At 37.8% G+C, this 14,869-nt stretch overlaps 1 protein-coding gene across 26 annotated transcripts in view; it reads left to right on the forward strand.

The window, feature by feature from the left end:
• The window catches only part of SOX6 (SRY-box transcription factor 6), a 631,442-nt gene that overhangs the window by 533,233 nt on the left and 83,340 nt on the right, over positions 1–14,869 (forward strand). For 18 of the 26 annotated variants that reach the window (XM_067749779.1, XM_067749774.1, XM_067749772.1 and 15 more), the window contains 3 exons: positions 3,421–3,570; positions 9,779–10,004; positions 13,046–13,233. In XM_067749779.1, coding sequence (XP_067605880.1) covers positions 3,421–3,570; positions 9,779–10,004; positions 13,046–13,233 — 564 coding nt within the window. The remainder of the gene's footprint in view (positions 1–3,420; positions 3,571–9,778; positions 10,005–13,045; positions 13,234–14,869) is intronic. The other 8 variants (XM_067749782.1, XM_067749783.1, XM_067749791.1 and 5 more) reach the window with 1 other exon arrangement.

The following is a 14,869-nucleotide window of genomic DNA, read 5'->3' on the forward strand; positions in this document are numbered from 1 at the left end:
TAATTTTGAAAAATATTTAACAAGGCTCATTTTTACATGTATGCTCTGCATGTCTTTATATATTTTGGATAAAGAGACAATTCAATATCCCAAACAACCACTGAACATTTTTCAAAATTGAAATGGAAGAACCTATACTTACAAAAACAGTCTTCACCAAAGTATAAACGTTTAAAGGACTTTGGCTAAGCCTGTTATAAGCTTTACTGCATTGTTGATTTTTTAAACCTCAATGTTGTTTGGAAATTAATATTATTATCATCATTATGACTATGAACTGTGTTCTGAGAATCTTACATGGAATGACTTTTGTAAATGCTTATGTAATAGTTAATCAGAGTTTAACCTTTTTCCTTCCTAAACCATTAGTTTGCAAAGGAGTTTTCTAACTTATAAAGCTATTTATTTGAATAACTAGTATTTTATATTCTTTCAGAAAAGGATGCAGTAGCATTTAGGGAAACTTTAAATTTATAATTAACTAGGCTGAGAAGAAAAATTAATACTACAATTTGTGTTAGAAAAGTGTAAGATGGGTTAGTGAAGCTAGCAGTTATTGAGGAGCTATCTAGTCAACATTCTAAAAATGACTTCAAAAGAATAATTTCTTGTAAAACAGTATAATTTAATTTGCACTGAATTTATTTTCCTTTTATTTCTAAAACTCAACACCATGAAATTATTCATTACATTTACAATAAATATAATCGTATACCACTGCTGTTGCCTCATTTATAGAGAGAATATCTCTCCTCCCTAACATCCAGGGATTTTATATTTAGCACATTAACTCAGAAAATATTGATTGGTTATCTCTTATTTGCAAGTCACTATTGTTGATGCTAGGCATTCAAAAATAATTAGGTTGGGCTTCCCTGGTGGCGCAGTGGTTGAGAGTCCACCTGCCGATGCAGGGGACACAGGTTCGCGCCCCGGTCCGGGAAGATCCCACATGCCGCGGAGTGGCTGGGCCCGTGAGCCATGGCCGCTGAGCCTGTGCACCCGGAGCCTGTGCTCCGCAACGGGAGAGGCCACAACAGTGAAGGGCCCGCGTACCACAAAAAAATAATAATAATAACAATTAGGCTGATCATGACTTCAGTAAGCTTACAGTCTATCAAGCATGATAAGACATGCGCATAATTAAACACAAAGTTAAAAAAAGGGATAAGCATTGCAGGAAAGGTGCAAATCAACTGTTAAGGATCTTTATCTTCCATCTCCTCCAGAGCTATATGCTTGTTCCAAGACTTTGAATCCTCCTCAGCTCCTAATACAGAGCCTGGCATATGGAACATATTCAATTAATGTTCGCTTAGAAGACGAGCTATTTGTGAAATTGTTCTATAAACCTATGCCTATTCAATGAACGGCATTCTTTTCTCCAAGTCAGATCTAAAGTCTTCAATCTGAAAAGCTCTATACTTCTATCTAAACTAATAAATTTTGTTAGGCAGAATGTGAAAATTTTTATTTTCATGAGCACTTTCTATCTCTGCATTGGACTCTAATTTCTGATTTCTATTTCAAGGCTCATTCTACTAAATCTTATCGATATTCTACTGTCCAGTTTACCCAGGTCTGTGAGTTTTACAGACTGTGGCTATACTTCTTCCTGCCTCTAACATATCAGTAACCAGAAGGCACAAGGAATTCCAAGGAATCAACAGTTCTAAGGCAGCTTGCCTCTCTTAGGTACAAGCTTTTAGAACAGGATGTAAAATAGATGATTGTCGAAACTTCAGAGGGAGCAATGAACGCTACTCTGTTTCTCCAAGGCAACTATATTGTTCAATTATTTTGAAGGATTTCTGAATTTAGTCAGCCTTTTAAAGAATAGATTTGTGTCCAAAGATTTGTTTTTCTGCTTTTCTTCACTAATTGAAGTTCCTTGAAGGACTCAAGATTGAGTCAAATTGACTTTCTTCTGATCTTGTGAATCATGAGGTAAAATGAAGGCATAAATGATGTCTAAGGACTCTTGTCTCTTGAAGATTTCCTGACTCTTTAATATTCAATAGTAAGGCATATTGGTCATGATACCAGCCACCATATAGCCAGTACTTTTCCCCTCCGTTCAGTGTAGGACTTTTCTTCACTGGCCCAGCATCCACCCCCACCCCCACGCCCCACTCCCTTTGAAGACACCTGGATGGATTTTAAAGGAAAAAGATATAAAAGGAAACAAAGAAAAAGGAAACAAGATAGTCCTTTCTTTCCCCCGAAGTTCTAGCAGTTTGACTGACTCTTACTTGTGAATTTTTCTTGCCACTGAGTCATTGCACATACAGAATTATGAAACTTTAATTTCTTTAGAGGCTTGTTACATTAGAAAAATTGGTCCAAAGAAAGCAACAATCATGACATAAGCACATCTGGCTCTTGCAAGTTATTCTTTATTAAGCTTTCATTTAATTACATGTGCTGAAAGGTCTGTAATTTTTTTTATTTGTCCATCTGAATGTTAGTAATGCTGGAAATTACATACAAACCACCTGTTTTTCCTCCCCTACTAATATGGCAAAGTTTGAGCTATTTTCTCTGTGGTTAATGAACTAGGAAGCTTTCTATTTATTACGATAGAAATATGACTATTAAGGTAGTCATAATCTTGATGGCTTAATTCTTGATGATAAGAAGAAAAGAAGATATTTGAATGGCATTTTCAAGCATGAAATTCTGTTAAAATTGAGGTATCTGAATTCTGGTTAGCCATAGCAGATTAACACATTCATTTATCACCAATTTCACCCCAAAGCTAATAACTCTACAGTTAAGGATTTCACATCCTGTGCTAGGAAAAAGAAGCTTGATTTTGTTCCCCCACAAATCTGGCTATATTCTCTTTTGGATTATGTTATATGCTGCATAGAAATAAGACCCTGAGGAAGGAGGGACTGGCATTGGGCCTCAGGGATCTTGAGGGCAGCACTCTTATCATCCAGAAGGGTCAGCATCCCCAGAGAAGTTTAGTCAATATTGGATTAGAATGATGTTCTTCCAGAAATCCCTAGGAAAGTTTAGATCAGTTTCTTAGTTCGTGAATATTAAAATTACATGAATGGACATACCGACTTTTAAAGAACTTTTATGAAGATTTTAGGTACTAGGAAGAATATTTGAGACCATTTAGTCAAATTCCTTTTTGTATGATTGAAGACATTGAGTCCTAGAGCAATTCAATCCTTTGTTTAGGGTCATAAACTTATTTCTAGAAGGACCAGGAACAGAATAATGACTCCCATATCATTGCTCTTTCTGTTATACTGTTTATTCTCTTTCATTTTCCTCTTTTAAAATAGTGAAAGAGAAATTGCAAGGCTGTCAGAGAAACAATTATCTAACAATACGGTAAGTTTTTTTTGAAACTCCATTTCAGCTGCATTTAAAGAGATGATGTTTGTCTTCCCTCTTTTGCAGCAGCTCTATGCCGCTCAGCTGGCCAGCATGCAGGTGTCACCTGGAGCAAAGATGCCATCAACTCCACAGCCACCAAACACAGCAGGGGCAGTCTCACCTACTGGGATAAAAAATGAAAAGAGAGGGACCAGCCCTGTAACTCAAGTTAAGGTATTTACTTTGCAGGATTACGGAAACAGTTTGGAAAATAGCTTCACAAGAAAGGTAGTGAACCAGGCTGTGTTGGGAATAAACGGCAGGAAGCAAAACAGCCTAAAGGAACCCCAAAATGCTCCTCTTTATTGTAAATTTCATGATTGAGCACTGAGAAACAGGTGTTTCCCTTTTGATAACAATAGTGCCATATTGTGAGATCTTCACCTATATCTGCATACTTACTTCTCAAGGATTTTTCCCCTTTGGATTCTGGCGTTTATTTTTTAATGTTCATTGGCATGAATGGCCACGGTTTTATTACCAGTCTTTGTCATAGTCTTGTGACACTTCTCTCTAACTTCCTTAAACAGGTGGGGAGCCAACTTACAGTGCTAGAGGAGGAGGATCTCAAAACTTTAGATTGACAAAATAGAACCCAGTGCTAGACTTTATATGGTTTGTTGATAAAGCTCTCTCCTTCAAAAATAGTTATAAATGTGGTGGCTCTGAGGAATGAGTGGTGTCATAACGTAATCATGCTTTGATGCCATATATAGTTGTGATAGGATAAACAGGATTGCCCAAGTTATGACTGAAACATTAATAGATCCTTTCCTCACTGATTTTCAGTGTCTTAAAATGGGGTAGCCAGGAGGTGCTTGGTGACAGAGGGGAATTGATGATCCAGTCTAACTTTGTGCTGCAGCTGGTACTTACAGGCTTTTGCGATTGCCTGTGCTTCCTGTATTGAATTAACAAATTCAGACAGCTCAAAGAAACAATTGTTTTGTATCACTGACTTACCTACTTTGCGGGATATGTTAAGCACAGATGTATTATTGTAATGTGCCCAAAGTACTGCACTTGGAGAAATTTTGCAATTATTTTTAACTCATTACATGGGAAACATCTAAGGCCAACAAAACAGCATTGAAGGCCACAGAATTACTGAAATTGTTTTATTTTCTAAAACTTACAGATAGGGACTTTGAGATTTCAGAAAAGCCCTTAAAAAATATGGATCCCAAATACCAAAGATAAAAAAAGTAAACATAATTAGGATGGATAGTTCTGCCAGTGCCCACCCAAAGGAACTAATTTAATGCCACCTATGCCTTTAGATTCTCCAAAGAAGTAGATGAACATGTATGCTTTGTTGTTAGAAATATTGAGATATGACAATAGGCGGTTTACATTTAATAAGATAGTATTAACTTATGGAAACAGACTATTTATTTTGTGTTCCAAGAGTTTCTTTTTGTGAATAAGAGAACACTACCACTCAAACCAAGGCACTTTGTTTAATTATAGTTGTTGGAGTATAAGCATATCAAACATCAGTGACTTGAGGTATTGAGTATTAGATATTTTAACATGAAAAAGTCATTTTATAAGTGGGTTGGCCAAATGGAACTGCACCAAACCAAGCCTTTACTGGATGAGTAAAATGTTCCCTGGTTAGATTCAAGTTTCTATTTGCTTTTACCATTCCAGTTTTGTGGGCCAACTGAATTTTATTACTCACTTGACCACATGCAAATTCTTAGGGAATTCTCTATATAATTTGACTTGACTATACTTTATGTTAATAACAAAGGAGGCATTTATTATACTTATTAGACTGTTTATTGTATGTGTGAGTAAAAATATATAGACCAAGACATAAAGCAAATGTTTTAAATTTTTAAAATAGCTTCTACCTATTATTACAGAAGTTCTGAAAATAATCTTATATTTTGCTAATTGAAAGAATTATGGTCACTAAAATATTTCATGTTTCTCTCTGTAGTCATTCTTTCCCTCTGTACATAACACGACTACGTGACATAGGGCATTGTTAGCTGAAGGTAACAAAAATAAAAATAGATGGTCTTCCTTTCCTTTTTTCCCCCAGAATTTTTATTTGCTATAATTGTCAACATCAGCAGTAAGGATGTTTCTGTTCAAATGTCAGTTCTGTCACTTTTACTAGATGTGTCACCTTGGGCAAGTTACTTCTTTCAGCCTTAGTTTTTGCCTCTGTAAAATGGAAGTTAATATTTTTACGGGTCTTAAATGAGATAATACATCTTCTAGAATATAGTGACTATTCCATAAATGTTAGTATAGCGATGACGTTGATGATAATCTGATGCTAATAAAGAAGATGGTGGTGGGTGGTAGTAGTGGTTGTAACTGAACTATCTGGTTGTATACCGAGAGAGATCCTAAAAGAAACCTAGAAGATTTCCATTTTAAACCATTATGGAGGAACAGGGATTTACTTACTCTCCAAACTTAAACAAGTAAAACTCAAGACACAATATATAAAACAGTAGTTTCAGACATTTCCAATAGGAGTACAGGACAGTGACCCCTGATAGAAGAGAAACAAGTGAGGCAAGCAACACAGTTGTTCCATCTTACTGTCTAGAGAGAATTTCCAGGCAATAGTGCGGGGGCGGGCGGGTGGGGCGGGACGTGTAGCCACATGCAGTTTGGAAGCCTTCCCGAGTAGAGAGACAAGAGTTCAGAGTTTAAGGATGCCAAGTAGATGGAACTTGTGAGGTAGAGTACCAGAGGAGGGAGCTGTATATAGAGAGAGAGCACTGGAAATCTGCAGAAGGTTCCCCTGTATTTAGCTGAGTACTGCATGTGAGGAAACTACCTGAGGCCAGGGAAAAAGACCAGATGTAGCAGACAAAACCATTGCAAGGTTCCCAAAGAACTGAGAATGATTTGTGTTCCCACTGGCCAGACTGGAAAGATCACTTGACACATGGGCACCAACTAGAGTCCCCAGCAGGGTATTACCTCACTAGTGGGGCCAGATTATCCCTAGATTAATGACTGCTCTGGACCTGCCTAACAAAGCTTAAAAGTAAGCTTAGTAAGGCTTTCCGTGTCTCAGAACAAAGTCCACACATACTTAAAGGAATATACAAACTATGAAACCCAGCACTGTAAAATTCACAATGTGGAGCATGTATTCAATAATTACCAGGCTTTCATAGAAGCAAGAAAATATGAACAATGATGAAAAGAATAATCAATCATTAGAAACAACCCCCAAAATAACACAGATGATAGAATTAGTAGATAAGACAGTAAAAACAGCTCTTATAAGGGACTTCCAACTATAGCCAAGTGAAGAGGTAAGCATATCTGCTCCTGTTCACCCACAAAGTTTCTCTTGGGCCAGGACAGGCTGTGAGGACCAACAACAGGCCTGCCATTGTGGAAAGGGACTGACTTGACTGGGAGTTAATAGGTGCTTCCCATGCTCAGTGGCATTGTTGGTGGAAATGGCAATTACTGAATTATAAGAATAAATAATAAATTAGAATATACAGTCATACCTTTTTTATTTTTATTTTTTAATAAATTTATTTATTTTTATTTTTGGCTGTGTTGGGTCTTTGTTGCTGCGTGTGGGCTTTCTCTGGTTGTGGAGAGTGGGGGCTACTCTTCGTTGCGGTGCGCGGGCTTCTCATTGCGGTGGCTTCTCTTGTTGCAGAGCACAAGCTCTAGGCACGTGGGCTTCAGTAGTTGTGGCGCGCAGGCTCAGTAGTCATGGCTCATGGGCTCTAGAACACAGACTCAGTAGTTGTGGTGCACAGGCTTAGTTGCACCGCGGCATGTGGGATCTTCCTGGACCAGGGCTCGAACCCTTGTCCCCTGCATTGGCAGGCAGATTCTTAACCACTGTGCCACCAGGGAAGTCCCATAACCTTTTTTATTGAGCTTCATTTTATTGTGCTTCACAGCTGTTGCACTTTTTACAGATTGAATGTTGGTGGCAACCCTGCATAGTCAGATGATGGTTAGCATTTTTTTAGCAATAAAGTATTTTTAATTAAGGTATATACGTTGTTTTTTTAGGCATAATGCTATTGCACACTTAATATACTACAGTAGTGTATAAACGTAAGTTTTATATGGACTGGGAAACCAAAAATTCATGTGACTCGCTTTATTGTGATATTTGATTTACTGCAGTGGTCTGGAACCAAACCCATAATATATGTGAAGTTTGCCTAATATTCAAAACTGAGTAAAACCAGGTGTTATAAACTCCATATATTCAAGAATATAGAGGAAAACATGAACATTATAGGACAAGACATGGAAAACTTATATTGAATGTCTGGAGATGAAAAATACAGTATTTGAGATGAAAAGTACTCTGGATTAGTACTGTTTTGCAATAGCAACAGATTAGATATTATAGAAGAAAAGACTAGTGAACTTGATGACATAACAATGAAACTGTCCAAAATGAAATACATAGAAAAAAGACTATCAGTGCTGTGGAACATCAAATGGCCTCATATATGCAACTGGAGCCCCAGGAGGAGAAGGAAGGGAAGAAAAGTATATTTGAAGAAGTAATGGCTGAAATTTTTCCAGATTTGAGGAAAACTCTGAACTCAGGTACCTTATGAAGCTTGGTAAACCCCAAGTAAAACAAATGTGGAGAAAACTAACTAAACACCTAGTTTATAAATCACTATTATTTAGATAGGAGTAAAGGAACTAACTAGTCTAATATCCTTTGAGTTCAGAGCAAAGGCAAGTAAATTGTAATTAAGCATATCAGATAATTTTGACATTTGTAATGGATACAACTATGTTTCCTGAGAACCTATCCTATGTCTGGATAGAGATGAAAGTGCATTGCACCATAGATGTGCCAGATTACTTATTTCCTACCAAGACAAACAAACAAACAAAACAACAGAATAAAGCTAGGGTATCCCTACATTATCAAGTGACTTATTTTAGCTGATAGTTTAGTAGAAAAAGGGCCTGGGATTTGGAGCCCAATAAACTATAATTCAAATTTTGTCCCTCCACGTATGACTTTGGACAGTCATTTTATCACTCTGACTGCTTCTTCCTTTGTAAATTTAGAATACTACTGCCCAGCCTCATAGAGTTATTGGTAGTTAAATGAGCTAATATTTGTGAAAACGTCTAGCATGGTGTTAGTACATAAAGGTTCCTCTGTGCATGTTATTTTCGTTTTCTCTTTCTAATCCTCCTTCCTGAGTACTGTTTTCTGGCATCCCTTTTTGTTCCCTCTTAAACAGTGACCATTAGTACTGGGAGAGACCTTAGAGATCAGCTAGAATCAGACCCTTTTTTCTATAGATGAAGAAATCGAGCCCAGAGAGGTCACATGTTTGCCGCAGGGGAGAAAGTTCAGTTTCCAAGCTCTACTGTGTGTTTTAAACAATAACATTAAAAGCAAGTTCTCTGTGTCTTCTCAGAAGCAAAACAGGAGTTAACATTTGATGACAATTTATTTTAAACACAATAATGCAGATTTTGAAACTGAACATTTAAATGAATATGCTCATATTACAATTAAATTTCTAGAATGATGGAAGTGTTGTTAAGGGTGTTTTATGGCAGGATAAATGAAACAAAATAAAGGTGAGGAGCTTAGCTTTCAAGCTCCTGCTAAAACCAGAGTTACAAGCCAGGTATCTGAATACTGTGCTCAGTATAGAAAAACAGGCATCTTAAAATAGACATTCTGTAAATATATGTAGCAAAGAATATAAAGAGACATCACTTTAGACATGAAAAATAAATTGTATATAGCATGGTATGTAAAACATAATTATAATGTGTGCTTGCTCTTTGCAAAAATTAATTTTAAACATAAATAGAGACCAGAATATAGACCATGAAGAGTGCCCACACCCAGGAAGCCACATAGAAGCCATGCTGTGGCATGCGGCTCCCTGGGCAAAGGCCCAGAAGAGCAGAGGAAGGCTTTGTGTTTCCATTTTTAAAGTACTTGCTATTGTTTGATTTAAAATATATATTAAAAAATTAGTGGCAGAGCCTATTTATAGTTCCAGGAACTTTTCAGAGAGAATAACACAGAAGCACTACAGAGCTACTGAAATTTTAAATAATTCTTTGTAAATGCCCTAGGTTAATTTAGATCCCTGAAAACACATTAGGAAATTAAGCTGTAATGTGAGCTAATTCAGATTTTAATTTGGCAAAAAGAATGATCCAACTACACAGTTAATGTAAATAGAAACATAACACAGGGAAATTAATGAGGTTTCCTTCTGATGAATCTTCAAGGAGGTAGATCATTAGCTTCTTTTGTTATTATTGCAGGAGAATGTGGCATTGTCTCTGAGGTATAAAATAACTGTGGCTTACTAAGTGATAACATGCTTCATTTAAAAATAAATAATTATTTATGGTAAACTTGTAGGATGAAGCAGCAGCACAGCCGCTGAATCTCTCATCCCGACCCAAGACAGCTGAGCCTGTAAAGTCTCCAACATCTCCCACCCAAAGCCTCTTTCCAGCCAACAAAACCAGCCCTGTCAATCTGCCTAACAAAAGCAGCATCCCCAGCCCCATTGGAGGAAGCTTGGGAAGAGGATCCTCTTTAGGTAAATGGAAAGGTCAACACCAGGAAGAGACTTATGAATTAGGTAAAAGAAAGCAAAACATGTTTACTGATGACTGATTCTTGTTTCCAAAGTGTTCCTTAGTCCAAGAAAAAAAAAAGTGAAAGTAAATAAAGTAAAAGTAAAATCTTTTCTGCTGAAACATAACCCAGTTATAGTGTCTTGGGTGACTAGAACTTTTAGAAAAGGTTATAATATAAATCCTGCTGGGATGGGTTCTTCAGATGATGATGAGTTAGATCCAACACTCACAGACAGAAATTTCTGTGTTTGGTCAGTGCTTTGCTGCTGAAGCAACTCTAGGCAGATTAAGAGTGAACATGAACCCTCCAAGGGCCTAAAGGAAGCTGGCCTAAAAGCTGCCTGCCAAAAGTCCAAAATTTATTTGACATTTTATATTTTCTTTGTAAAATGTTTGTGAATTTTACATCTTACCCCATATCAGTTTTGCATTGAAGCAAATATGAATGACACACTTGATTGCCATCATATGAAATAAAGTTAATGTCTAGTAAGATATGTCATAGTGATCCTCTGCCTCCTTACATTCTCTGATGTATTGCCAGGTATCTCTAGGGATATTCATACCCAGGTATGAGAAGTATAGAGAAAAAAATGGGATTTGGCATCAGGCAGACTTGGACTGAGAGAGAGCTTTTACTTACTAGTTATGTGACCCTGTGAAAAGTATTTAATATTTTTGAACTCAGTTTCCTAATATCTGGAAGGGAAATATTATTACCTAGCTCATAGGTTGTTATGAGAATTAAAAGAGAAAAAATATATAAAGTGCCTAACATGGCATCTGGCACCCAGAAGGCATGCAGTTTAAAAAGACTGGACAACCGAACAGCAACACATTTACATATGCATGTGGAATGAGACAGCAATTGCGAAAGCACGAAAGCATGTAGTAGCAGACAGCCAAATAAATATGAACATTATTGTTACTATGCTCTATAAGTCTCTTAATTTTCAAATAAAGACACAAAATTTCAAAGGCATTAAGGACTAGAACTAGCATTTCTTCACCATATTACCTTCCTTGTGTTGTTGAATCCTATAGCCTGAATTGCTTCCTGTAATAAATAAAATAATGTGTAAGTGTAGCCATTTACAATTTAAAAAACCATTTTGCCTATCTTATCTCATTTGATTTTACACAATAATCCAATGAGTTAGGTAGTGTATTATTATTACTCTCATTGTATAATAAATTGTGGTCTTACAGTTAAAATGACTTGCCCACAGCCATGTAGGTATTAATTAGCAGAGTCAAAACTAGAATCCAGGTCCTCTGACATATAACTCAGTGCTCTTTTTATAAACTCACAGTTGGAATATATGCTGAGCTATGCTGAATCTAAGTGAATCTTCTGATGATGAGATGTAAATCTTCCTCATTGAAATTGGGGACATTAGGATCTATACAGCAGCCTATTCTCTTTTTGAGTTAGGATGCCTCTTTCAGGGGCCCAGAGGTTTTCACTCCAAGTCAGTGGGATTGCTGTGGGAAAGAGAAATGAATCATTTCCAGCATGTGAATATGATTGCTGAATTGTTGAAAGTCGTGAGATGAGGGGGAAAAAAAGCCAACATGAGGATAAATAATAGGCTTGATCTTGAAATGGCCCTCCTATAATCCACTTCTGAATTTTGTTTGGAAAGCATTTGTCTTCTGTACTGAGCATTGTGAGGGACAAAGACGACTGTTTCACAGGCCCTGCTCTTATGGGAGTTTATACCTCAGCAGAGCGTATTCTTTAGATCGTGAGCTAGAAATGAGCTGAAGTAATAGCACTCTTGTCCAGACAATACTGGATAGAATTTTTTTTTTAATCAGAAAAGCTTCAGAGCAAAAGATATGGGTTTTCTATATCCTAAAAAGTGGCTGTTTAACTTTCTAGAACTTTTCCATAGATAGTGTTGGTGATATTTTCTAAACTCAAGTACATACACACATGCACTGCACACACATAGACGTGTGATGTGAGCTTGACTGTAGTCTGATTTCCTCTGTCCCTTCTGTCTCTGTGAGGTGTGTGCACACACACACAGATATACACACATACACACACACACACATGCATGTGCTATGAAATGCTCATACCAGGATACATGCAAGCTGATCTCATTAAACTTTATCACAGCAGCTGAAATCTATCAGTCAGCAAGCAATTGCCTTCTTTTTGCCTAAAATTGGAAAGCCTCATCTAAAGTATTAATTTTAACCTACAGTAAAATGCAAGATATGGAGGAAAATTAGTTTAATTTTGAATTTTGTCCTTCTGTGTTGCATGGAATATAATGAAAGTAAATGTTTTCACTTTATTTGAAGCTGTATACTTATGTGAAATCCATTCCCACACATACAGCCTTACTATCACGAAGACAGGGAACTGAGAACAGTGGGTGTTCCAGTTGGGGGTAGGAAATGGGTTGTCATTCTCTTAGTAAATAACTGAGGCAGCATGATGAGTAGAATGCTTCATTAACCAGCCAGTGATTGGGGAACAGAGAGTGCGGTATGTTCCTTCCCACCCCTTCTCTCCTGCAGTGGACATATGAACACACAGATACAGATATCTGCTAAAGGACACATGTAGCCTCACAGATTTTTTTTGGCTGGGCCAGAAACAACTTTCCTGTATTAGCACACCAGATATAATGGTCAGCCTGCACAGATGTCTCTGCACCCATCCCCACCCCTTTCTTCACCACTACTGCCCCACTAATTGTTAGATATATCCAGAATATATATATATATATATATATATATATATATATATATATATATATATATATATATGAATCTAGGAACCTTCATCTGTGAGGAGTTGTGTTGACAGAACCCAGATAAACTGAAATGCTGGTCCTCCGAGGGCTAAAAAAACCCCAGCACAGCTCGTTACCCTGGATTTCTGTGCTGTATTGCAGTTTTCTTAATAGCAAATGTGTCTCTTCCTTCTTCAGAGAATGTGGTATTATACAGGGGAGTGGGTAGTAGCAGTATTTTTTAAGAGTCTAACCTTACAAGCCTCTAATAATGCATCCTGTATATGCAGATATCCTGTCCAGTCTCAACTCCCCTGCCCTGTTTGGGGATCAGGATACGGTGATGAAAGCTATTCAGGAGGCTCGGAAGATGCGCGAACAGATCCAGCGGGAGCAACAGCAGCAACAGCCGCATGGTGTTGATGGGAAACTGTCTACCATGAATAATATGGGGCTGAACAACTGCAGGAATGAAAAGGTAAAACTTGCTTCCCTCCTTCTCTGGCTCTGCTAGACCCATTGACTCATTTTTATCTGGCTCTTTCCAGGCTCCCAAGCATCAAACTGCAGCCAAAGATTTGGGGTCCTAGCTTGAGGGCTTTCTTGCATCACACTTAATCATTAGTGCTGATTAACAAATACACCCTTTCCCACTTAGTGTGGGTCGCCTCCCAGGTACCCAACCAGGCACCCAACCTACCTGTCTATTGGTGTTTATCTGTCCCATTCCAAAAGATTTAGAAATATCTTATAATAAAGGGGATGTATGAGGTTACAAGACTATCAGAATATTTAAAAAGGAAGAAGCATATATGCTCACAGTGAAGGCTAATACATTACCATGACTCATCATTCAATCTATTACTAAGCTTCCTATCTGCCTGGGCAAAATAGAAAACAAAGCAACTTACAAAATGCATTCATTTATTTTTTGATTCAACAAATTATTCATCGAGTGCTTATTCTGTAATAGACACTGTTCTAGGCACCGGAGATACAACAGTGAACAAATCAGACAAAAATCTCTGTTCTTATAGAGCTTACATTCTAATAGGGGAACACAGATGAGGAAATAATAAACAGTTAAATACATAATGAGTAATGTCAATAACATCAGGAGGTGACTCAATGCCATGAGAAAAATGGAAGCAAGTTAAGGGAATAGGGAGTTACAGGATTGTTCTTTTAAATAGGTTGGTAGGGACTCTGTGGAAGTGTTACGGAGTAGAAAGATCTGAAGGAACCCCTGTGCAGGCCACATGAAGAGCATCCAGGCAGTGGGAACAATAAGCTTAGAAGCTCTTAGAGTGTAGGACCAGCAACAAGGAGGCCAGCGTGGCAAGAGCAGCTTGAGGGAAGGGAGAGCAGTGGGACGTGAAGTAAAGTGATAGCCTGGGGTAGAGTGTGTTAGACCTGTAGGCCTTGGAAAGGCTTTGTGTTTCACCTGAGTCCTAAAGGGAATTCCTAGACTGGTTTTGTCCAGGGCATTGACATGATCTGATTTACATATAAAAGGATCATTCTGCCTAATGTGCAAGAACAGACTGCAGGAGGTTAAGAATGGAAATAGGCAGACCAGTTGAGAGACTGTTGTCATACACTGGGTGAAAAATTCTGATTATTTGATGAATGAATGATCCTTGCCATTCCTTGGCTTGTCTCTGCATCGCTCCAGTTTCTGCCTCCCTCTTCACACGGCTATCTTCCCTCTGTGTGTGTCCCCCTGTCTCCAAATCTCCCTCTTCTTATAAGGACATCAGTCATTGGATTTAGGATCCACCCTAATCCAGTGTGACCTTATTTTAACTTGATTATATCTGCAAAGACCCCATTTCCTGTAGATAAATAGATAGATTATATAAATATATAATATGTTAAATTAATCATTATTTGCCTCCTCCCTCCTCCACCTTGATTGATCTCTTGGCGGGAGGTTCACACCAGGTAAGAGAGAAACTGTCTGGGGGAATGGTGGGTCTTTTGGTGTTGGTTAAGCCATAAACTTTTATATATTGAGGACCTGCTATGCACATGCCAGTCACCGGATCTGCTCAATCCCTTAGGTGCCCCACTTCCCATTAAGTGCTCCATCTTTGGCAGTGGGCTCACAGAGC

This window comes from Pseudorca crassidens, chromosome 9 (genome assembly GCF_039906515.1).
Source record: "Pseudorca crassidens isolate mPseCra1 chromosome 9, mPseCra1.hap1, whole genome shotgun sequence".
Taxonomy (NCBI): Eukaryota; Metazoa; Chordata; class Mammalia; order Artiodactyla; family Delphinidae; genus Pseudorca; species Pseudorca crassidens.